The sequence below is a fragment of the Aspergillus caelatus genome, assembly GCF_009193585.1.
Source record: "Aspergillus caelatus strain CBS 763.97 unplaced genomic scaffold BDV27scaffold_121, whole genome shotgun sequence".
Classification (NCBI taxonomy): Eukaryota; Fungi; Ascomycota; class Eurotiomycetes; order Eurotiales; family Aspergillaceae; genus Aspergillus; species Aspergillus caelatus.
In genome coordinates this window covers 78251-102564 of record NW_022475384.1, presented here as the reverse complement: position 1 = coordinate 102564, position 24314 = coordinate 78251, and the positions used below count along the sequence as shown (strand labels likewise).

The window sequence follows — 24314 nt, the reverse complement described above, 5'->3', positions numbered from 1 at the left end:
CGTTCTTTGTGACTAACGGGGCACACTTTCAGACAACATTTTTTTTGTCTGTCCTTTGTCCATGGAATACATTTTCCCATGGGAAGAATGATGCATGACAATTCGGTCATTGTCTGAACCGGCCTTCACAAGGCTCACCTATGGATCCGAGCAGGGCGTCTTCTCGAATGCCGGTGCTACCCTGGTGGATTTTCTTCTGTCAGCCTGCCAGCGTTTCACCTGGGCTCACGCCTTGTTTACCCAATTTTTGCTTTTGCCGATCAGTATCCTGAATTGCCTTAGCCGATTCGGAATTTATCCAAACGAAATAGCTGTGCGGGGGATATTAATACAACTAGCCAAGACATGTAGTCATGCTCCTCATCCATTGCAGCGTCATTGGGTTTTTTTCAAATTCCTTGCCTCCTTCTCTCTTATGGCAGTGTGACACCAGTCAGCACGATACAGAAAAATAAGACTTCCCCCAGCCTGGCAAAGGACAGAAAAAGTCAAACTACCTCTCAAGACAAACAATAATGGGGCGCAGCGACCCAGACGCCATGGCTTCCACGGCGGGTGATTTCTCCTTGTCTTTTCCTTTGTTCGTAATCTGGACTTTCTGTCCGAAAAGAAAAAAATGGCTTGGTTCCTGGTTGTATTTCTGGAACTTAGAATGGGATGAGCTGCCCTTTTTTTCAGTCATTCGGCTTTGGTTTATCCTGGACTGTGACGCCTGACACACATACACACCATTTACTCATTCTTGCGCAATTGACTAGCGAGCTCAATAGAGGACCTTGAATCGTTGTTTATACGCGCTTGTGCGAGTACCATGCAAATATACGGGCACTAAACTGCCGAAATTGAGGTATCATATCAGAACGTCATATTGTTGCGATTCAAGTTCGCCCGTCGCAGTACTGACCACGCAGCATGAAATGAGACGAAGCTGACCCGGCAGGTGGCATTTAGAATTTTAAACCCTCTGGCACTCCAGTATTAGTTGTCGCTCCTATCAGTTGAATCGCCGCGGCGGACTCCCTCAAATTCACATTCACTCGGTAATTCAATTCTTGCTATTCGTCCGAGCCCTCGGGATGCTGGACAATATTGTGGAACGAAGCACTACAAAGCTAGGCAATTGTGCGATTTTATAGCCACATGCGCTCATCTGCCGCTCTCCGGGGCATCTATCATGATGCAGTGTATTTCGCGCTTCAGATAAATAAGCCCTTCGGTGAGCTCGCAGAACAGTGAGAGGTGCGGTGCTCCTCCATTAAGTAGTCCACACAAGGCTGATAGCGATGAAGGCGTCCAAAGACTTGCTGTGTATATGGTAGACTGTTATCGTAGTGGACTTTCGGAGCTATAATAGATCAAGGGGCATGGTTTGCCATGATTGTGGATGTACCCAACACATTCGCGAAATGAACCATCTTTTTCTAGTCTTTTTGTACCATTGTCGATACTTCTGCCACCATACCCTGGCGTGTCTCAAGACTGGTCCATTGAAAGATGTGTCCAAGCAAGGCACTGGGCAGGGGCCGAGTGATGCAGGAAGCAACGAATGATTAGTAGGGTGGAGGATGTGAGGTGTTGCAATGTTCACCACCTTCCTGATTGGGCGACTGCACTCAAAATCATGTGACTAGATGCCTCGGGGAGCGAAGGCCCACTGTTTTCTCTAATCTCGTTGCCCCAGCAATTATCGGACCCCAGCGATTCCCTTCCACAGACGCTCCCGAGAATTTCGGCTTCACGATCCAAAGCCCTATTTCGGTACGTATTTGGGGGGTCACCATGAAAAGCGTCGAGAAAGGCAAGGCATATTCAATGGGAAATAGGAAGAATAAGAGACATCTTCGGTCTTCTCAAAGGATGAGCCCTTTATCATGTTGCTTTCCCCCACCCTCTCTTATAGTGACATACTCAAGATATTTGTATATATATATTCGTTGATCGCTCAACTCAGCGCTAAACAGTACATCCACGAGCTCCCATTGTATATTATTCTTTCCAACCACCACCACCGATGATCATCTGTCTAAACCGTCACTGTAATATGTGGATCAACATCTCAGTACGGAACACGGGATCAATATGTCTCCTATTGCTGCCTGTGATTGAGAGAGTATGAGGAATTGTGGAGATACCTTCAACCGTTAAAAACCCCAAACATGCCAAGATCGACCGTGCTTTTTCCCGAGAATACTTTACTAGAATAGGTTCCTGAAGCCGACCCAGCTTTAATCTCCGAGATCGCTAATGTTCTACAAAGCGAGGTATGATCCATTCCAACATGAAAGGTGTTGGACACGTTCAACTGAACAGCCACTGCGATAACAGCATTTGATTCCTACCCAGAAGAACCATGCGTGTTTTGTCCACTCTAGCCCTCCTTGCCCTAGCAGCAGACCGGCTCATAGCCCTTGAAACAACAACAGAACTTTTCCACTTCTCTACCTCGGTGGCCATCGAGAACACCGCTCTCCGGCCAGACGGCAGCCTTCTTCTCACCACCTTCGACCAAGGTCGTCTCTACACCCTTAACCCCTCCGTGCCCAATCCTGAAGCGGAGCTCGTCGCAGCCCTCCCAGGTGCGACCGCCCTCTGCGGCATTGCAGCGATCGACGCCGACAAGTTTGCCGTCATAGGTGGCGTTCAGGGTAACTACAGCTACACTAACGAAACCATATACACCGTGGATTTCGGCGCCAACCCCACCAATCCAACCATTGAAGTAGTCTCTCGCATCCCTAATGCCATTATGCTGAATGGTCTGGCCGCCCTACCAGCACATCCGCACGTGGTCATGGCTGGAGACGCACGGCTTGGAGCCGTATTTCGCGTCGACACAGACACGGGAACTGCGGAGGTTGCCTTCAAAGACCCCTTGCTCACCGCACCCTCCAATGCATCCACTCCAATTGGTGTAAACGGGCTGAAGATTGCGGGCGGCTATATGTACTTCACCAACACCGCAAGGGAGATCTTTGCCCGAGTACCTATTGATGGTTTTGGGCGAAAGACCGGTGAGATCGAGGTGATTGCGGCGCTCAGTGGCGCAGAGTTATATAACTGGGACGATTTCGTGGTTCTGGACGATTATAACCTGGCGTATCTGGCGCAGCCGGATAATGCCATAGCCCAGGTTTCACCGAATGGAGCGCAAAATATTATCGTTGGAGGAGGAGATGATCATACGACACTGGTAGGGCCGACATCGTTGGCAATCACACAGGATGGAAAAACCCTCTATGCCACAACTCGAGGGGGCACAGTGAATGGAGCTGTGTATGGTGGGCAGGTTGTTCGGGTTCAGCTATAAGGAGATGGATAAGATAGATATGGTATAACTGCTGGAAGGTCGTTGGGTGGATGATGAATATATCCTAGCATATCAGGCTGAAGTATGATTGATTAAACTTTTGTATTTAAGGTATATAGCATGTTAGTTACTATGATCTACTTGAGTACGGCATTCACTGTTGTAAGAATGCTTTTCACCCACTAGGTAGGCCGCTATTGGCGGGCCCTGCTTTTTCCTTTTCTCTCCTTATACAAACAGCTCCTCAGATAGTCTATTAGGAGATGCCGACTGCATGATACTGCTATAGCTGCTTCCATCTCACATATCTACACTAGCAAATACCGGGTAATTTACGTCACCGCTGTGAAAATCAGGCCAACGTCGCCTCGGGCTGCGACTCTCCGCTTAGCGAGCCCACCAAAGTTATCCTCCATCTCCATACCTAAGTACTAAGTAGGCGTACTAAGGTGGACCCCGCAAGTCCAGGTGTTAAATAGAATAGGAATCATTGGATGGCTTGCGGATCTAAGATAAACTAAATGCAGCCTGATGATACGTTACCCAGTTGTACATCAACCAGTGGGATATCCGAAGAGCTTAAAATTATCATATGCCACATAGTGTTGTTGACTTGAAGTAGTAAAGGCTTTCACAATAGCAGCCTTCAACGTGTGCGGCCCAGCTTGAGTTCAGTGCATGGTTTCGGTATTCCTACAAGTATATCGCTAGCAAAAAACAAAGATCATAAGAACGGAAGACGAATCCGGGCTCTTTTCATTGGCATTTGAACATGCAACTAACAACCGAGGTCAACGAATCACAAGATACACTGCACAGCGGCTCGGGTCGGACCTCAACTATGTGTGCATGACGTGTTCTCTTTTCATTTCGTGCTAAATGTGCATTCGCTCGGAAGCATTAAGGGAAGCTGTATGTGATCTCCAAATATAAGCGAAAGGTGACAACTCACATAGCCCCCTCGTCCTCTCATGTACCACATTGAAGGGGGACGAATGAATCCAGAATGAGGGGTAGTTAGGCAACAAACGCTTGTACAGTATATGTGGCTGGCTCAAGTTCAGCTGCCCTTGTATTTGTTGTTATCACCTTGCATTTGCATCTCGGAGAAATGAACCACGGCCAGTCAATGTCCTGCGCCTCACCATTTCATGCAAGAACTTGGGCCTTGGCGACAGATGTATATACTAGCACATTGCATTCTTGGTCGAAAGTATGCCTCTTGTGGAAGCTAACTGGTGCAAAAATAAATAAATAAATAAATAAATAAATAAATAAATAAATAAATAAATAAAAAAAGGAAAAGAAAAGAAGCTGAGTATGATGCTGGTGGGAAAGCCCTCAAACGACCCATGACTGGAAAGCAATGTCGCAAAGGCGCAGGAGCTCGAAGATTGGCTGAAAATGGTTCTGCAGGTGTACGCTGATCAATGCAATCGTGCCCAAGATGAGGGAGGGAATTGTTTTGGTACGGCGATGCCTGTGATACTGCCGTTCGCGTGGCATGAAAGACGGTTTTTTGAAAGACATATAAATCTTTCCGTCCGGAAGGCATGTGAATAGAACACAACGGGTTTTCTTCTCAATTTCATCGCATTCCTTACTTCTACAAGATTTGTTGTGCAGTGTGATTGAAGTGTCCGTCATGGCTAAGCAAGAACTTTCTCTTCTTGGGACCGACTCACGGCATGTGGTTTTTACTGAGACCGAGATCGGTTCGGGAAAGGCCAAAGTCTCTGGTCTCAAAGGAGGCGTCCACTTGTTGAAGTGTTTTCTCGGTAAACTCATGAACAACCAGGCCGGGGGCATGATGGCAAAACTGGAGGACCCCCACTCGTCGATTGAATTATTCGGAGATAAAAAGAACAAAGACTCCTTCCGAGTCCAGCGACGGCTTCACATCGGAGATCCCCGGCTAAAAGAGGACAAAATTACTGTCTCTGAGAACCAGAGCGCTGCAGTGGTCTTATTGGACGATCATGTCCGGGAGAGAGAGGAAGAGTTATGGAAGCTCTTTAAACTTGTCAACGAACTACAAGAAGGTCTCCTGGTCTGCAAGATCTCTCGACCCCTTTCCAAGGAATACCAGGTCAACTTTTTCGAAGTGCTTAAAACAGTGGTCAGTAACCGCGATGACTTGAAGCAGACGTTTAAGGAGTTCTTGAGCCTGGAAGACGACTCGATGAGAGTTCTTGATGACTGGAATATAGCTGGCAGGAAATTGATGGACATACTCAAGGGAGATATCCCAGATACGGTTACCAGTAGTGAGAACTGGAAGTGGCTGAAAGAACTCAAAGAGCCGCGCACCTATTCCATCAACAAGTCCCTAGAGAACAATCTGCAATCGACAAGAGCTACTGCCAATAACAAAAACTTACTCGAAGCAATCCAGAACGTCCTGGGTTCCACGGGACAGCTATCGGCCAAGGATGTCATCACTCCATTGAACACGACCATGAAGAATTATGTCACGGACAAAGACTTATCGCAATTGCTCGGTGAAACACCAGTTACAGCTAACGCTGACTTGTTAGAGGCGCTCAAGGCAATACTGCCCCATATAGATGCATTGGGTGGATTTTCGAAAGCAGCGAGGTTTTCGAAGCCCCCGAGGTCGTTATTGGACGCGCTTGTTAAAAAGTACAAAACACTGCAAAGGCGGCCCGTTATCATAGTGGACGCTGAGGACCTTCGGAAGGAGGGTGTCCAGCTCAGTTATCATTTGTCTTGGGCAAAAACCGTGGAAGAATTCACAGAATTCCTTACGGGTGGTACCCCTTTTGCGGAAGACCTCAAAAAGTTCGAAGACGGAGAGAAAGCTCCGCATCTCATTGTGAGATTTGGATGTGATGGCACCGTCCATTACGACAAGAACAACCCCAAAGAGCTTAACCTCTACTACGCGAATTCCAAGTTCGTGGAAGGTGATTATGTCCAGCATAAGGGCGGAGAGATGATTGGCGAAGCCACCGCGTTCACGGCGGGGCTGGTCTCTAAATTGGCTGATAATGATAGCGGATCCAACATGAGCCAAGCCATTTCACTTGGGATGAAAGCAGCTTGCTGGCTAGTCTTCAAAGGGTTTCGACTTGACCAGCAGGCAGGATTTATGTACCCGGATATATCCCCTATAAGTGGCCCCGAGGAAGTCTCGCCAAGCGGCCCTTTAACTATCGACATTGGCGATAGATCAAAGTTTGAAACAGGAAGATGGAGCATTCTCACCAATGGGTACAATAGCCTAGAGGTGTCTCGCGGGGCAATGCTCAAACTAGCAAAAAGTATTGTTCGAATTGGCACCGGCAAGGCCCTTAAAGACAAGCCCACAGCACAATTTGGAAACCTCGTGACAGTTGATAGGGAGGAAATGGAGAATTTTCGAGGGATCGCTAATCTGGTCCAGGACTATATGAAGACTCCTCAGACCAAACCGCTCTCGATTGGCGTCTTTGGCTTTCCCGGATCAGGAAAGTCTTTCGGAGTTGGGGAGGTGATCAAAGCAGTGGCTAGTGGACAGGGTAAAGAGATCCACAAATTGGAGTTTAACCTGTCCCAGTTCCTTGAGTATTCAGACCTGCTCGCTGCTTTTCAAAGTATTAGGGACCAGACCTTTTCCAACAAAGTACCGGTGGTCATGTTCGACGAATTCGACTGTTCTTTTGGCGGCAAAGTACTTGGGTGGCTACAGTACTTCCTTGCCCCGATGCAGGACGGTAGATTTCTGGAACGCGGACATCTTCGACCCCTCGGGTCTGCCATTTTCATTTTCGTCGGTGGCACATCGCCGACCTTTGCAGAATTTCAAGCAACAGCCCGTGAACGTGCCGCAGTGGCCGCGAAGAAGCCCGACTTTGTGAGCCGCCTCCGTGGCTCGGTTGATATCTGGGGACCAAATAAGCTCAGCTCGAGAGATGACGGTGACGAAACATACACTGTCCGACGTGCAATCATTCTTCGCTCATTACTTGAAAGGAATAAAAGGGTGGGAGGTAGTGACTTCAACGTGGCAGATAAGGTCCTCGACGCACTGCTATGCGTTTCAGGATTTCATCATGGCACTCGATCCCTTGAAGCAATTGTCAAAATGAGTAGAATTACACCTACCGAAGAGTTCACGGCCGCTGGCCTTCCGTCAAACGACCGCCTTTCTCTCTATGTAGACCCGATCGAATTCGGAGAATGGCTCAAGGGTTGGCGGGACAACAATAAAAAGAAAAGAGATGCCATTACAAAGGCTATTTGGGATATAAATTATGTCCAGGCTGCACGTAACTGGGAGCCTAGCGAGGAGGAAACAAAGTTGTTGAGTAAGGCGGTTGCGGAGAATATTTCGATTTTCCTTGACGGCACCAAAGCGACCGACTTAACACAATTGAAGGCAGCCGAACCCGCCCCACAGCAACATGTCCAGCGAACTGTCGAAGAGCGAACCAGCGACCTGCGTACTAGGCTAAATAAACCCGAGAACACGAAATCCGAGGACGAGAAATCTGAGCAGAAGAAAATCCAGCAAATAGCCAAGGGTGCCTATGACCAGCTGAAGGCCATCAGGTCTAACAGAAGGACAGCAGTGGAGATGATAATGCCTTGGTGGTTCGTCGAGAAACAGAACGAACCTAGGAATAGATACTTCGTGATAGCCGATACTGTCTGGATAACTCTCACAACCAGACATGCCTGAGTGGTCTAATGACGAGCTATCTCTGTTTGAATCGTCTACATCTAGGTCACGTACGCCTGACTTGCAAGTAACTTGTATTGAGGTTGGGGTTTTAAAGCCGGGTTGGGACCAGGTAGTATCCTAGAATCATGGGCCTCAGGCTGGAGATTGATGCTGTATGCTTGGAAGTATCAGACATCGTCTCGGGTGGATAATACTCCGTAGTTGTTCATGGTTCACATTGCTCGAGCAACTGTGCTGTCCTTTTCCTGCTTTCTCCAGAACTATTCCTTGATCCGATTTTGTTTTGGCTTACGCGTGTCTTGAGGCATTCAGTCAATGTACTGTCGCCTATAGCAGGTAAAGATGAACACGTCTGTGATTGCGCTACCCTGCACAGTAAAACGTATGTCAACAGGGAGACATCAAGCCGATAATCCTAGGGATAATCTTATACTGCTATCTGTATCTTATAATCGCCGAGTAAGTTCATATTTACCTAGGACATCGCGTTTAGCTCGAGCTGAAAACATCGCTTTCATGACCAGCATCAGTATTTTTGCTACAGCGTAATATGTAGGCCATTCTTACCGGCTGAGCTCTTCTATTCGTATAACTTGTGGGTTATCAAATCTAACGTACCTAATTTCATCATTCAGTTAAGGCGTGTATTGGCTAGAGGCGACCCAAAGTAGAGGGGAAATGGACATCCTTGGGAGATTGGAGTCCTACTGCGACCACCCGAGGACATTTTAACTTTGGAGGTCCTACAACAAAGTAGGAGTACCTTAGTTTACAAACATCCCGACTTGATCCTGAGCTTGTTGTCACTCGATTCTTCTAGATACGAAACATGACTTGTTGTTATACCACTGTAGCTTCGGTATACCTAGCAGTTCTCGCCATTGATCGGGTCCTTGGTCGATCGGAATGAAGTTGGCTAAATATTCTATGTCTATCTAAGAAGCTGCGGGTCTTACGAACCAAGCCAAAGCTTGGATATGCACAGCCGTGGAAAATGATCTTATTTGTCTCTGAGAATTACTCATTTTACCTCTGTGATGCTTTCAACTTGTGTTCTGGTGTCTTTGGGTCTTGATAACCGTAGAGATGTAAAGAGGGACTCAGTACAGACTGAAGAACACTCATATATTCGTTCAAATACACACGTTAACATGCCCTAGAACCCCAGCTCAAAGTTCCCATACATCTGTTGTCTGTCGGATTTATTGGTGTCATTGGAATACAAGGTGAACCATGATCCTGCACCAAGTCATGCGAATGATGTGACGCCCGCTGCTATGAGCGCCTCTTTCTTCGCAGCCGATTCCAGATTCTATTAAGCAACCACCCCCCCCTCTTTTTTTTTTTTTTTTTTTGAAGTCGTGTTTCCCCTATCCAGAAGCAGTTTCTGCGATTGGACTTCTGTTTGAGTGCCCGACTGCTTCATGCGAAGCCACGGGCGGGATGCCAGCTTGCGGCGGCACACAGGGCAGGTATCCGCGCCCCCGACTCATCCAGTCACTAATACAGGGTGAGTGAAGATAATGGGTGCGGCACACCTGGCGGTACGAGGCATCCGGTGCCAGGTCTTCCCGGCAGAACAGGCATGTTTCTGGTCGGGTTTCTGGACACCGTCAGCAATGATCAGGGAGTGAGATAGATGACATGCTCACCGGGCGGTGGTGTATGCTTGTCAATGAAGCTGGTGGTCATGTCCTCCCTCATTGTTTATGTGTATGTTTATTAATCACTAGTCAACTGATAGTTTATCAGGACATGAATATGGGAGGTAGAGATGAAGTAGCACTGCAGTCCGCTATAGTATGCTTATCAGAAAGGTCAATGTCAAATGAATTATACGCGTCCGAAATTACAACACAGAAATTGCCGCATATTTCATCACAGCATGATAACAGTGAAAAAACCATAACGCTTGTAGTAGCCTTCCCATTCGGGTTACAGCAAGGGAAAACCTGGCAAAATATATCCCAGGGAAAACCCGTGCCAAGGCATGAAATCATCATAGGATGAGCCTCTGCGCTAAGTAGGAGCCTATGTCTCATCCCGTAGAATGCCTGCTGTGAGCTCCCAAGGTCACAGTTGCACTATTCGACGTCCGGGAAAAACACGTCCTTCATAGATGGATATGTAAAGACCTGAAGTTTAGGCGCCAGAACAGACGTGGCCCCCTGGCCGTCGGACAGTCCGTAATGGATAGCCTGGGGTGCCGTCGGCCATATTCTCTTTTCAAACCAGTGGACATGGGTCCAGTTAACAAAGGTCTCGTAGCCCTCGCCTTGGTCATGAATAAGGATGGTTGCCTCGTCCTGTCCCCTGAAGTGCCTTTCCAATTGGACCTCAACTTCTGGGCCCCACTGGCCAGAGGCGGGCTTAGTGTTGAATATAATCGCGCACTGGGTGCGCCGAATGGATATATGGAAGACGATATCCCCAAGTCCGTTGGTAATAGAGAGTTGAGTCATGTCACTTTCGGAAGGACTGGGTGGAGTTAAGTCTACAAGCGCTGACTTGACAATAATTACACTGTCCGTGCCCAACTGCTGTCTGAAGCAAAGAGAATTTCTAAGTTCCAAGGTAGCCTTCGGTGGTTGAATCCTTGGCATTGTCAGCACTCAAGAGTTGAATAAACAAGAAGAGACCTTACTTCGGAGGGGAAGGTTCAGGAGTTCTGTTATATAGATCAGGATTAAACGCTCCCTCAGCGCCGCCAGAGATTGATGGCTGCGCCTCGAAGTTGTCAAACTCAGGCATACGGGTGGGATCCTCGTAGTGTTTACTATCATTGGTACTACCAACAATCTCAAGCTCCAACTTTTTCACTTCGGTGGAACTCAATACGTTGCCACCCTACGTCGCATGGCATTAGCAGTCATTCGGGGGAGACGAGAGAAAAGGGAAGTGAGAAGGGGGAAAATAGGAGGGCAGAGAAAGGTTGAAAGGAAGTGGCTGCATGGGATTCTCAAACCATAATCACACTCCAGTAGACATGATCGCGAAGATACTTCAGTACAACCTCCTTGGTCAGGGACCCTAATTTCTTGCCTTCTCTTGCCAGGTTCAAAAGCACAGGGGTGATGGCAATATATGCAGTTGACCTGACCTTCAGCTCCTTCAGCTTTTCGCAATTGACACACTTACCATTCTCAGTTTGTACTTTTTGACTGAAGTTATACACTTCGGCAATCAGGTCCAACACTGGCGCGGGGTTCTCATTATCCTGAGCCAAATGCAGTCTGATCCAGAACGGACCTCCCCCTAATCCAAACCTGTTAACTGTTAGACTCGCGATGTATTACACTGATGATGAGTGGGATAAGCAAACTTTAGGAACCGAATGCTGAAGGCATAGTCCTGGATAAGCAACCCGCCCTCGACAGTCGCCATACCGTCCATGGTAGGAAATTTAGGGTCCAGTGCCAGAATTCTGGAAAATCCATAGAGCAAGTTAATCCTTCTGTTTAGGTCCTTTACGAAGAGCCTTTGATTGAATTTTTTGTTAGGGTTGTACTTTTCCAACCAAGGCTGCAGATCAGCGTATGAGTAACCCAGCTTTGCTGTGTATCGCACATCTTCAGGCGTTACATAAGTACCTTTCTTATCACGCCGGAAAGGGCGTAGTGGAACCGTGGGAGAAACCTTTTCCTCATCGTAATTTTCATTCGTGATTGTTTCACCACTTGGAATGGAATGGACATCCAGCCATTTCTCAGGATTCAATGCCTGCCAGATTGCCAATAGACGGTCAATATTACTGCTCAAGGAGAGATCGATCGGTCAGTCATAAGTTCAATGGTCAAATACGGCCATAGAAGAGAATAAGAGGATTAGCACTTGCCAGTGGTGCAACCAGAAGAGAGGATCAAAGGCTGCAACGGGAACATTGGCCATGTGCCCATCACCTCCGGTACAGCCGTGGATGTAATTGTGAATGAACTCTAGATTAAGATCTTCGTCCACTGATTTATTTATCATCTCGGCCTTTTTTTCTTCTTCGGTCTTTTCTTTTTGTTTGGTAGCACCTTTGTATTTGTCATTGTATTTATTATCGCATTCGTCATTGGGAGTTGACCATATCTTTGTGCTGGCAAAGGTGATATATTCTATGGGAACCGTGAGAAGACGAAAGACCATCTTAGCTGTTGTTCCGTAAGGCTTTTCTGGTTTCCCCTCTTTCGCCTAGTCAGTGCTTCGGAATTTATTAGCTATTTTGTAATTGTTCACAACGCCTTGCCGCCATGCCTCGGTGTCGGGTTTCCGATCTACCTCATCTGGCCATCGACTAGTTCCGATACAATAGCCAAACTATATTATTGGTTAGCATTGTTCTAGCTAGAGATAGAGCGCGTTTCCACAGACCTTCATATCCTCTGCATTGTTATCTGCGGTTTCCCAAGGGTTATCAGTTCCTACACCGGCTGAAAGCATTGTCTCTTCGGTAGGATTGCGGAATTGAAATAAAGGGATTGGCGGGCCCAGTCCCAGTAAGACAGACGCCATTGGTTTGCCTCTTTTTTCCAATTGCACTGCTGAGCACTGGGGAAGTTGGGAATGACTTCGTTAACCATAGCCTCGTAGATGGATTGCTGAATTCCAGATGGAGGAAGTGTAAGCTGTCTATATCGAATATGACGCAGTAACCTCTTGCACATACCTCATAGAGAAGCATATATGGACGATGCCAGATGGGAAACAAGATGTTTGAGTGAGCACAGTACCCATTTCGCAGTGGCCCCGGAGTGGGATCGTCCCATCGTGTAAATGGATGTCCATGTATACCTGCCACTCCTCAGCTTTCCATGGAGTAATATCTTTTAGCAGTTGGCTTGATACCCGCGATTTGAAAGTAAGACAGTCTTTCTTTTGGATCCCTCTTCTGAAGCTTTTCCAGGGCTAGAATGAATAGGTCCACCTGCCTTCTGTTACGCTGGTTGGTGCTCCATTCATCAATGTCCTGGCGCACAGGTACTTTTCTATTAATCTCAGCATAAGGGTCGGATTTTTGGTCAGGAGTCTCAGCACAACAGTCGGGGTCTGGGACAGGAATCCCTGTAATAGGGTAAAACTCATATGACCCAGCATCGGGCGCCATTCTGCCTTAGGCGACGTGAATAATGGCAAAGCCTGAGAGTATCTTCGTTTTGCGATCGATTCGCCCGGCAAAAAGGATTGCCATGCAATCAACAACGCAAATCTCGCTTTTGCTGTCGACTCGACCCTATTTATGTTGTCCAAGGTGCAGATATACCGGCCCTGATATTCACAATTACACGATGAGTGAATGATAACGACATTCTTAATGACGCAAGATGCAGCATCTTATCTGCGGTTAGATCCAGCTCTTTCCGAACTTAATCTGCAGAACTTATGTGTCGTAGAGTATCACACCAGTGCAGTTGATGTAATTCCCTCTTTGAGGTCTAGAACGGGTTATAGTCCAATGTTATGTAACTATTAAAAGTAATCTGTCATTAAATTGAGCGTGTCACCATTAACCGGGACAACATAGAGTTCCCATCCTTTGACATAATCCTACGAAGGGAACTTCTCGACCGCTCCATTTACCACGCGAGATAAACTTCCGCATCATGTAGCAGCTGTTTGATCCGGTTTCGGTAGTAGACAGGCAAGCCTGGCTGATCTATATGACCCTCGACATCTACATGAGTGGGAGAGGTTAATCCGCCGCGGAGATGGGACCGCAGTGGTATATAATATTGACGTCTACTACAAGGTTATTTTGGTAAGACTCTCTTTTGCGCCGTGCTCATACTATGCAGCAGTGGCTGTGGAATTGGCCACCTGCCTATAGCTGTGCTGCTTGCAGACATCTCAACGCGTTTCCATCCACTACTGTCGTTGGCCTGCGGCTGGACCACTTCACCCAATTCCAAATATGGCATCTCTACACTACAGCTAGATGTACCAACGCCAACGTCAGTCTGCGTAGGATGCTAGATGGGCTGGATTACCGAAGAAAGTGGGTACCGGTAACAAAAGCATTGGTTTGTTGTCACTAATAAACCCACAACCGAGTGTCACTACTCAGGATTGCACCTTGAGTAGCAATCAACATTTACTCCTTCCGGAAATCCGATCAGGATAACGCAATCAATCAGGAAACAGCCATGTCGGCCGGACTTTATGCCGAGTACTGAATTGTAGTCATTCAAAGCAGCCCATAACCTCAATATTAAGGTTTATACAGACATAAAATTTAATAGAATAAGGCCAGTGAGGCTCGGGCCGCCACTAAAATATTTTAGATATAGATAGACCAAGAAGCTTGCTTTGTGCTAATGTAATAATTGAATTCAACCTAGTAGAAAAACCTTTCATGCTGCGTTAATGCAGCGCTCTATTAGTATATCTGCTTAGCAATCATATACAGTTGAATGATGTGATTATCACATACAAGTTTTGGGCGAGAATCAAGTTTCAATGGCCGCATGCAGAGCGACGTGCGCATCAAAACAGCCCTAACAAGCCATTACGTCCTCGACTGGAAAGCCTGATGCAGGACGGTGTCGCCTGAAGGTTCCATGCCGCTGTTGCCAAATAATGGTTTAAGTCTTGGGGACGGTCTAGATTTCTTAAAGCGGCCCCGCCAAAGAATGCCGGAAGCAACCTTACATGACATGTCAAGTTGTCGAACAGCCAATATGATTGGTGATTGGCATTTCACCGAGTCAGAACACCACAGGATCCGGCCCTGTCATTCGCTCACTGCCAGCGCAATGATACCCTTGGATTCCGGCGTAGGAAACAGAGCACATGAGGAGGTAGTAACAACGAGCCCTATTGGAAGAAAGCGGTATAAAGATAAATTAAGATTTAGAAAGGAGCTGAGGAGATGTATAGAATGTATACTCAGAATTTTGATCATCTTCATAAAAGCTAGCGTTCTCTATTCATCTAGTGATACTGTTTTGACACAAAAGTCACTCGTCTCCATCGCATCCTTGCGCACATTGTTGAGCCTTGAACAGTGACAATTAGCACATTATGGGCGAGTACAGCACGGGTCTGACTACCAAGACGCTTTACATCACTGAGGATTCACCCCAAGGGAACCAGTGCAAGGCTAACGGAGCCGGCGATGAAGCGGGATGCCATACTTCAATCGATACTCTGAGCGCGAAGGATATATCGCAGCTGCAGTCATGGAACGGGAATTTACCCACCGAAGAGGACAGTTGCATCCATGAGCTTATCGAGGACCAGTGTTCTGCCCAACCAGATGCCGCGGCAGTCTGTGCTTGGGATGGCAATTTCACATACAGGGAGGTGGACCTGCTCTCCTCGAGACTGGCCGATCAGCTTATCTCCTGTGGTGTTGGTCCTAATCGCATCGTCGCTGTCCTTTTGAACAAATCCAAGTGGACTCCGGCCGTCGTCCTGGCGGTTTTGAAGGCCGGAGGGGCATTTCTCTTATTGGACCCCGCATGCCCCCACCTCCGCCTACGCCAGATCTGTGAAGAATCGGGTGCAAGATGGATCCTTTGCCGCAACAGCCATGCTGCGAAAGTTTCGGACCTTGGGCCAGAAGTGATCACAGTGGATACAGTACAATCACACCTTGCGATCAATGCAGTCGACATTAAAGGCCGCCAAAGGACCTCTAGTAGCAGCTTAGCCTATGTCATCTTCACCTCTGGCTCCACTGGAAAGCCCAAGGGCGTGAAGATCTGCCACCGATCTTTTTGCTCCATGGTAAGACCTTATGTGGAGGCAGTCGGCTACAACCGGGAAACGCGCGCCCTCTCCTTTTCCTCCTACGCTTTCGATGTCAGTGTCTCGGATATGCTCATCCCTTTATTGGTTGGGGGCTGTATTTGCGTGCCATCGGAGACCCAACTCATGGACAACCTGCCGACGGCGATATCCCAGCTGCAAGCCAACTTTGCTGACATGACACCCACCCTCCTCAGAACCCTGCGACCGGAGCAAGTGCCGAGTATAGAGACGATTGTCGTGGGAGGCGAAGCACTATCCAAAGATATCGTTACCATCTGGAGTCCACATGTCCGTCTGGTTAATTCGTATGGACCGGCGGAATGTTCCATCAACGCAGCTCTGAACAACCATCTAACGCCACAGACGGACCCTTCAAATGTGGGCTTCCCCGTAGGCGCCCGAATTTGGATCGTCGACCAGGATAACCATGAGAAATTGATGCCCGTGTCTACCGTAGGGGAATTGGTCATCGAAGGCCCTACTGTTGGAAGCGGGTATATCAACAGCCCAGAGCAAATGGCGGCCTCGTTCATAGAACCCCCGAAATGGATGCAACATTTCCGCCCTAGTAGCCCATACAACTGGGGACTGTATAAGACGGGAGATCTTGCCCGCCGCGAGACGGACGGCTCGATTAGAATCCTCGGTCGAAAGGATAACCAGGTCAAGATCCGTGGACAGCGCATGGAGTTGTCTGAGGTCGAGCATCACGTCCGGGAATGTATCCCGACTCTGCACGATGTGGCAGTGGAAGTCGTCGTACCTCAAGGGGATCGAAGGACTCCTGTCCTGATAGTATTTCTCTGGGGTATGAAAGAGAAGAGCCCTGGAAACCATTTGTTCGCCGTCCCGAGTGATGCTACGCGAGCCGAGATGGCCACAGTTCAGAGCGAGCTGAAGAAGCGATTACCGATCTACATGGTCCCTGTGGTCTTTCTTGTCTTATCCACCCTGCCCTTGACAGCGACCGGCAAACTGGATCGTCGGCAACTCCAGACAGAGGCAGCTGCTCTGTCTTCGATGCAGTTGCTCGAATATAACGCCACTGCCACCACCCAGACGCGAATGCCGACTACCCCATCGGAGCGCGCCCTCCAACAGGTCTGGGCGCGTGTATTGAATCTACAACCACAAGTCATCGGCGCTGACGCGGATTTCTTCGGGCTGGGAGGCGATTCGATCGCTGCGATGCAGGCCTCCGCACAAGCCAGAACCGCCGGTTTAAACTGTCGAGTGGCAGACATATTCCACTGCAGGACCATTGCCAAGCTGGCAGGCTCATTGGGAATGACAACCCAGTCCCCCATGACGATAGAAACAGAGCAGCTGGATACACCATTTCATCTCTCCCCGATCCAGCAAATGTTTTTCGAGGAGGTCCCGCCCCAACAACACAACTACTATAACCAAAGCTTCCTCCTGCGATGCAACCCTCCCACGACATCAGACGAGCTTCGGGGGGCCGTCACCGAGCTTCTTACATATCACTCTATGCTTCGGACGCGATATAGTCATGTTGCTCCAGGAAGATGGATGCAGTCAATTCCCGCTGGCATTGATGGCAGCTACCGGTTCCAGGCGAAGCAAGTCAGGAGTGATGACGAAGCCCGTGCGATCATGATGAAGAGCCAACAGTCCTTGGACATTCAGCGAGGGCCCCTGGTAAGTGTGGATCTTTTGGATATGCAAGGCGAACTTGAACCAGAACAGTATATCTTCATTGTGGCCCACCACTTGGTAGTTGACTGGGTATCCTGGCGCATAATGCTGGAGGACCTAGAGGGGTTGCTCTCAACGGGGAGATTGTTGGACAGCGCTCCCTCCCTTCCTTTCCAGATTTGGTGTCGACTTCAATCCGAACACGCTCAAGCCCACCTTATGCCCGACGCAGCCTTGCCATTTGAACTGCCACCTTCGCAGGATGCCTATTGGAGTCTTGCCCCTCACCGGAATACTTGGGCGGACAGTCACCAGGAACGCTTTACACTGGACTTGGACGCTACGAAGTCGCTTCTGGGGCCAGCCAACAACGCTTTTGGTACACAGCCAGTGGAGGTCTTGCATGCCGCATTGCTCTATTCGTTTACACAAGTGTTCCGGGACCGGCCGCCGCCAGCTCTCTTCTCTGAAGGTCATGGACGCGAGCCGTGGGACCCTACTATGGACCTTTCACGCACGGTGGGGTGGTTGACCACTATCTGGCCAACCTATATTGACATCAACCATAATAACACCCTGGGGGATGTGCTGCGTCGCGTCAAGGACTGTCGACGACTGGTCCCCAGCAAAGGCTGGGCTTACTTCGCCTCACGATACCTGAACAGTGAGGGCCGTAAAAGGTTTGCCAACCACGGCCGTATGGAGATTTCCTTCAACTATATTGGGTTGTTCCAACAGCTTGAGCGACCTGGGGCTCGTCTGCAGTCGGCCACCCGATTATCGCGAAACGGCGTGGAGGATATCTCGGGTGATTTAGAGCGGCCAGAGTTGTTTGATATCACAGCTGTGGTGAGCCAGGGCTGTCTGGAGTTTAGGTTCGTCTACAGCCGCTACATTCCTCGACAGCAGGCCATCAGCCAGTGGATTCGCATATGTAAGCAGTCCTTGAAAGCCGCTGCGCAAGAGTTGGTCTTCCAGCCCCATAGTTACACTCTCCGGGATTTCCCACTGTTACCATTGACGTATCCAAGCCTGGACAGGCTACTATACAAGACTCTTCCGGCAATTGGAGTATCTTCTGCGATGATGCAAGCGGCGTACCCTTGCTCGCCTGTTCAGCGAGGCATTCTGGTAGCACAGTCCTTGGACCCGGATCGCTACCATTGTCAGTTGATCTGCCGGGTAATTTCTTCTGCGGGAGCGGTCGAGCTAGACAGAATTGCTCAAGCATGGAGGCAGGTCGTTGATCGTCATGAGATCCTGAGAACGATATTTATCGACGCTGTCACCAAGGAGGGTTATCTGGACCAGGTTGTGCTGAAGACAGTGGACGTTGATCTCGATGTGTTGGACTGGGATGAAAGCGCCATATCGATGGTCAAACGCCTCCAATCAAGGCGCCCTTTTCCCGGAGGTAGCAAGCCTCTCCATCGATTGACGCTGTGCGCAACACGCACAAATGAGGTTTTGTGTAAACTCGAAATCAATCATGCCCTAATCGACGAAATATCCGCCCAGATCGTGCTGCGCGATCTGTCACGGGCATACGACGGACGGCTCATTGAACCCTCCAATTTCCGTTTCGTCAATTACATTGAGATGCTGCACCAGCAAGAAAGCGAGGCCGCTCGGTGTTACTGGACAAGCTATCTCAAGGGCGTTGAGCCGTGTCTCTTTCCTCCACTTAACACGACGGGTGAAGATGATGCCAGCGGAGCATGGAGGTCTTTCGATCTCGACATCCCAGTGGATTCAAACTGGAGAGCTTATTGCAGCACACATGGCGTAACCCCGGCGAATATCTTTCAGGCGGCCTGGGGGTTGGTATTACGCTGTTACACTGGTTCTGATGAAGTTTGCTTTGGTTATACGACCTCCGGACGGGATATGCCTCTATCGGGTATCGATCATGCAGTGGGGCCCTTTATCAATATGCTAGTCTCACGACTGGCTCTGAGGGCCGATGCCTCGCTGCTGGAGGTGCTAGAGGGAAGTCAGACGGACTACACACAAGCGCTAGCTCACCAACACTTTGCTCTCGCTGACATATTTCACTCGATGAACCTCTCGGGTAAGACTCTCTTCAACACAGGCATATCGCTGAACAGGCTCGTAGTGGGCTCCGAGGAAGAAGAGAGTTGGTCTCCGACCATCTCATTCGAAACCATTAGTAGCGAAGATAACACCGAGGTAAGTCTAACACCAACGTTGGCCCCTGGGTAGAAAAACTATAGGCCACTTGCTGATACCGCGTAACTCAAGTATGATGTGATCGTTGAGATTGCCCTCCGGAGTGACATCGCTAGAGCAACATTCACTTATCGCCCACATGTCCTATCAGAGACCCAAAAATGGGAGATGGCAGATATATTCCGTGAAGCCGTCTCCGAGATTCTTGCGTACACACCTGATACCAGCATTAAAGAGCTCCCTCTCTTTGGCACCAGCAACCTGGGACACGTCTCACAAAACATCGGGGGATCACACCGGGTTGAAACCTATTGTCGTCGGCAGTTCGCAAATTACAGTGGAGAGCCATTTCCGACAATACCGCGCAATTACTGCCCCGAGGCCAGTGAGTCGTTTGAGCTTTCTGTGACAATGAAGGGGCAGCCAGGGCTTCCAGACAGCGAGATATCTCCTCTGATGCAGCTCGCATGGGCCATTGTTCTCTCTCAATATACTGGGTCCGAGGACATCCTCTTCGGCGTCTTGGAGGGAGACCTGGCAGGCGGCGTGCTCCCAGTAAGGATATGCGTCGACTCATGTGATCGCATTGCAGACAAGCTGCAGCAAGCTCAAGAGGACAGACAGACGCGGTTGTCTCTTCAGGGCTGCCGAGCTAGCAACACATTGCCATTATCCGACACGCCCGGGGCCGCCTATCAGTACCATAATATCCTCCTCTTGCAGCCTCGGAGAGCTAGCTCCATATGCGAACTAGACCTTCAAAATGCTGTGGGGCATCCGCTGGTAGTTCTCTGTCAGCCCCTGTCCAACGGCACGCTGATAGTGCATGTGAAATTCGATAAAAACTGTCTAGAGCGCGCCAAAGCCCAGCGAATTGGCTTTCAGTTTGCGCACATCCTACGGCAAGTGCATGATAATGCGGCGCGACAGGTTGGAGAGATCCTAACACTCAGCCCTGAGGACATGGAGCGGCTGGACCGGTGGAACGGAGTCGTTCCTGAACGAATTGAGGCATGTGTGCACGAGTCTATCCATGCACACGCTCTCGACAGTCCAGACGCACCCGCCATCTGTGCGTGGGATGGAGACTTTTCCTACCAGCAGCTCGACGAGTACTCATCGCAGCTGGCATGGCAACTGAAACGGATGGACGTACGACCGGGAATTGTAGTACCCGTTTGCCAGGAAAAAACTCGCTGGACTGCCGTAGCTATTCTTGGAGTCCTCAAGGCCGGAGGAGCATTCGCTCTTCTCGATCCGGAAGTTCCCACGGAACGTTTGATGACCGTTGCGCGAGATCTCAATCCACCCGTCGCCATCTCCACGCCACATACTGCCCCGATCTGCCATCAGCTGGCCGCGGAGGTAGTTGTTCTCGGAGACCAGGAGTTTCCTCTGTCTGCAAGCGCCACACCCTCGACAATGCCACCCTCTACAGCCACCCCGGCCGATGACCTCTATGTAGTTTTCACATCTGGATCGACTGGCAAGCCTAAGGGTGTGGTCATTCACCATAGTGCATTTTACACCGGCGCCCTCGCACAGAACCCTGGCCGATTCTTGGACCATTCATCCCGGACCTTGCAGTTTGCGTCCTACATGTTCGATGTGAGCATCGCAGATTTTCTGCGTACACTGTTAGCCGGCGGTTGTGTGTGCATCCCCGCTCAGAACGGGTTGAAAGATACCTTGGCAGAGACGATAGGCCGGCTGCGCGTCAATCGCCTCGATCTCACACCATCGGTTCTGCGGCTGCTATCGCCCGAGGCCATTCCCTCAGTCCGCACCATAACCCTCGGTGGGGAGCCTATGGCTTCCAAGGACGTCGAATCCTGGGCGGGAAAAGTGCAGCTGATGAACTGCTATGGGCCGGCCGAGTGCTCCTATTGCGTCACACAATCGCAAGTTCTCCACCCGCACCGATCCAATCCTGGGAATATTGGTCGCGGCCAGGGTGCCATCTGCTGGGTCGTGGATCGCCACGACTACCGGCGGCTGGTGCCCATCGGAGCCGTGGGTGAGCTGGTGGTTGAAGGGCCCATCGTTGGTCGCGGTTACCTGCATGATCACCAGAAGACGGCCCAGGCTTTTATCACAAACCCACCCCCATGGCTGAGGCGATTAGGGCGAACTGGGCTGCTGTATAAGACGGGCGACCTAGTCCAGTATACTACGGACGGATCCTTGCTGTATATTGGGCGCAAAGACGACCAGGCCAAGCTGCACGGGCAACGTCTCGAGATGGGCGAGGTCGAGTACCATGTGCGCCAGTGCTTTCCATCTTCCCGAGAAGTCGTCGCCGAACTTATTATGCCCCTTGTCTCCAACGGAAAAGCAGAAGCACTGTTGGCAGCCTTCATTGAGACGGATCAATGCGATTATCGAAAAGGTCAACCGGATCAACCAGACAAGATTTTCTGTACCGCCACTTCCGAGTTTCTCGCCGGTGGGCAACATGCAAGAGAACGACTGGAGCACCAGGTGCCAGGTTACATGGTGCCTAGCATTTTCATCCCGCTGTACCGGGTGCCATTGACACACAATGGGAAAAAAAATCGTCGCCTGCTCCGCCAGCGAGCGTCCCAAATTCCCCGCAAAGACCTATTTGCGGCATACGCGCAGCGGGCTGGAGGGGTCAAACGCCCTCCTTCGACACGGACGGAACGCCTCCTGTTGTCTGTGCTGTCACAGGTACTGGAGATTGAACCTCACGATATTGGAATGGACGATAATTTCTTTTCCCTTGGTGGCGATTCCATTGTCGCCATCCGATTTGCTCAGCTTGCGCGCCAACATAGTCTCTTTTTCCGCGTCGCCGATGTATTTCGTAATCCGAGAATATCTGATCTAGTGCCTTCACTTAGAGGCACAGACGAAAGTACTGCGCGAGACCCGGCACCAGCAGCTACGAGCACTGAACGGTATTTCGGATTCAAGTCTTGGGAGAAACTAAGAAAAGCATTTTTATCCTACTCACTGTCCTGTCTAGGCCTCCAACTGCGCCATGACGATGTTCAAGATATTCTTCCTGCTACAGAAAGTCAGGACAGTAGCTTGCGGCTCCCTTGCACCCACTTTATCCTCAATCTGCGTGGGCCAATGGACAATACAAAGCTCAAGATGGCCTGTCAGGCATTGATCCAAAGGCACACGATCTTACGGACCATATTTCTGCCGTACCAATCGAAGACGGCACAAGTGGTGTTGCAGGAGCGCGCCATAGACTTCTGGCGAAGTGTCCATTGCGAAGGTATCGACCTGGTCAAGGCGACTAGTGATCTGATCAATACGGATTGCATCCCGATACCTTCAATGAGTGTGTTCATCACTCAATTCACTTTGGTCCAGGGGCGCGATGATGACCACCGGTCTTTGGTGGTGCGGCTCTCGCATGCACAGTATGATGCATTCAGCATCTCGACCCTCCTAGGCGATCTCAAGGCCCTCTTTGAAGGTGCCTGCCTGCCGCAAGCCCCTTCATTTGCCGCTTATTTGGATGAGTGCACGATAAGCCAGTCGGACCGCGCCGCCGACTTCTGGACGAGACTCCTCAGAGATTCTCATATGACCCGCCTTGGAAATAGAGGCTGCGGACAGGAGACATTGGATTTCACCACCCTGGTAGAAGATGAACGGACCATCGTTCTCCCTTGTCCGCTTGTACGTGGGGAGACCACTTTGGCGAACTTGATCAAAGCGGCTTGGTCCTTCGTCCTCTCTCAGCTGGGCAGCTGCAGAGATGTAATGTTTGTTCAGACAACTAACGGTCGGCACCTGGCTTCTGAAGAAACTCAGAGTGTCGTCGGGCTCTGTATCAGACGTCTCCCCGTGCGGGTGGCGCTCGATCCTACCTGGACGGTCCTGGATCTCCTTCAGGTCATCCAAAATCAGCACAGTGACACCTTGTCGTTCGAATCGGTTGAACTTCAGGAATTGGTGGAACTTGACTCGCTATGGGGCCCAGGGGTGCATTGTGGCAGCATCCTAGTGCACCAGAACGTGAACCCAGAGAATAGCTTCAAAATTGGCCAAGCGAATTGTTCAGTGCAGAGTGTGGCCAAGCCGTATCCGACAAATCATATATTGATTGAGACCATCCCCAGCAACTCCAATCTTCGTGTTCGGCTGGTAACCTCAAGTCATATCTTGGACAAGTCAGGTGCGGAGATGGTTCTGCAGCAGCTCTGTGACACCATCATGCTTTTCGCCAGTTCGCCCAGTGTGCCACTGGCGGAAATACAGATGAGCCCTGTTCATTAGTATAAGACTACATAGATAGGTGGCATATGAGCGGAGAGAAATCAATCCAAATTATGATACTTGCTCCTTGGCAAATATAAGGTATATAAAGTACAATTCTCCTCTGTTGCCTGGAATTATCAACGAACTAGATTAAATTGAATTAACATATACGGAGTAGAATGTTTTGAAACATACAGATAGTTATACCAGGACCCACATGGCCTTGTACTGAGATGGCCAATGGCCGACTACCATCAGCTGTCATGATAGAAATTGAAAAGCAAGGCAATAAATTGACGATTCCTTAAGGCTGTCTGGATGGCTCATTCTATGGTTGGGACTAAAGAAAACAAAAGAAACAGATGGGAAAGACAAAATAGAACGAGCGGTAAAAACGGCGGTCGGGGTTTTGCCTGACAGTAAGTACTATTAGCGCTACGCCCAAATGCATTGTTATGTCTGCCTGATAATCCTGGCTGCGTTTTTGTCGTCTTC

At 49.5% G+C, this 24314-nt stretch overlaps 6 protein-coding genes across 6 annotated transcripts; 3 read left to right on the top strand and 3 right to left on the bottom strand.

Annotated features, from left to right (window-relative positions):
• Positions 1 to 2350: 2350 nt before the first annotated feature.
• Positions 2351 to 3324, top strand: BDV27DRAFT_165660 (uncharacterized protein; the record flags this gene model as incomplete). The annotated part of the gene is made up of 2 exons (XM_032073991.1): positions 2351 to 3204; positions 3261 to 3324. 2 exons carry the CDS (start codon positions 2351 to 2353, stop codon positions 3322 to 3324), a joined length of 918 nt encoding a protein of 305 aa, XP_031926258.1.
• Positions 3325 to 4952: 1628 nt separating this feature from the next.
• Positions 4953 to 7991, top strand: BDV27DRAFT_159080 (uncharacterized protein; the record flags this gene model as incomplete). The annotated part of the gene is made up of 1 exon (XM_032072822.1): positions 4953 to 7991. The coding sequence occupies one exon, from the start codon at positions 4953 to 4955 to the stop codon at positions 7989 to 7991; it is 3039 nt and encodes a 1012-aa protein (XP_031926257.1).
• A 1373-nt stretch (positions 7992 to 9364) lies between these two features.
• Positions 9365 to 9698, bottom strand: BDV27DRAFT_159079 (uncharacterized protein; the record flags this gene model as incomplete). Its single annotated transcript, XM_032072821.1, has 2 exons — positions 9365 to 9597; positions 9647 to 9698. 2 exons carry the CDS (start codon positions 9696 to 9698, stop codon positions 9365 to 9367), a joined length of 285 nt encoding a protein of 94 aa, XP_031926256.1.
• A 380-nt stretch (positions 9699 to 10078) lies between these two features.
• Positions 10079 to 12491, bottom strand: BDV27DRAFT_159078 (uncharacterized protein; the record flags this gene model as incomplete). The annotated part of the gene is made up of 7 exons (XM_032072820.1): positions 10079 to 10589; positions 10639 to 10841; positions 10960 to 11260; positions 11317 to 11714; positions 11796 to 12170; positions 12258 to 12296; positions 12351 to 12491. The coding sequence occupies 7 exons, from the start codon at positions 12489 to 12491 to the stop codon at positions 10079 to 10081; spliced, it is 1968 nt and encodes a 655-aa protein (XP_031926255.1).
• A 289-nt stretch (positions 12492 to 12780) lies between these two features.
• BDV27DRAFT_159077 (uncharacterized protein) lies at positions 12781 to 13083 on the bottom strand (the record flags this gene model as incomplete). The annotated part of the gene is made up of 1 exon (XM_032072819.1): positions 12781 to 13083. One exon carries the CDS (start codon positions 13081 to 13083, stop codon positions 12781 to 12783), a length of 303 nt encoding a protein of 100 aa, XP_031926254.1.
• Positions 13084 to 14653: 1570 nt separating this feature from the next.
• BDV27DRAFT_159076 (uncharacterized protein) lies at positions 14654 to 23837 on the top strand (the record flags this gene model as incomplete). The annotated part of the gene is made up of 3 exons (XM_032072818.1): positions 14654 to 14749; positions 14991 to 19577; positions 19650 to 23837. The coding sequence occupies 3 exons, from the start codon at positions 14654 to 14656 to the stop codon at positions 23835 to 23837; spliced, it is 8871 nt and encodes a 2956-aa protein (XP_031926253.1).
• Between the last annotated feature and the right edge of the window lie 477 nt (positions 23838 to 24314).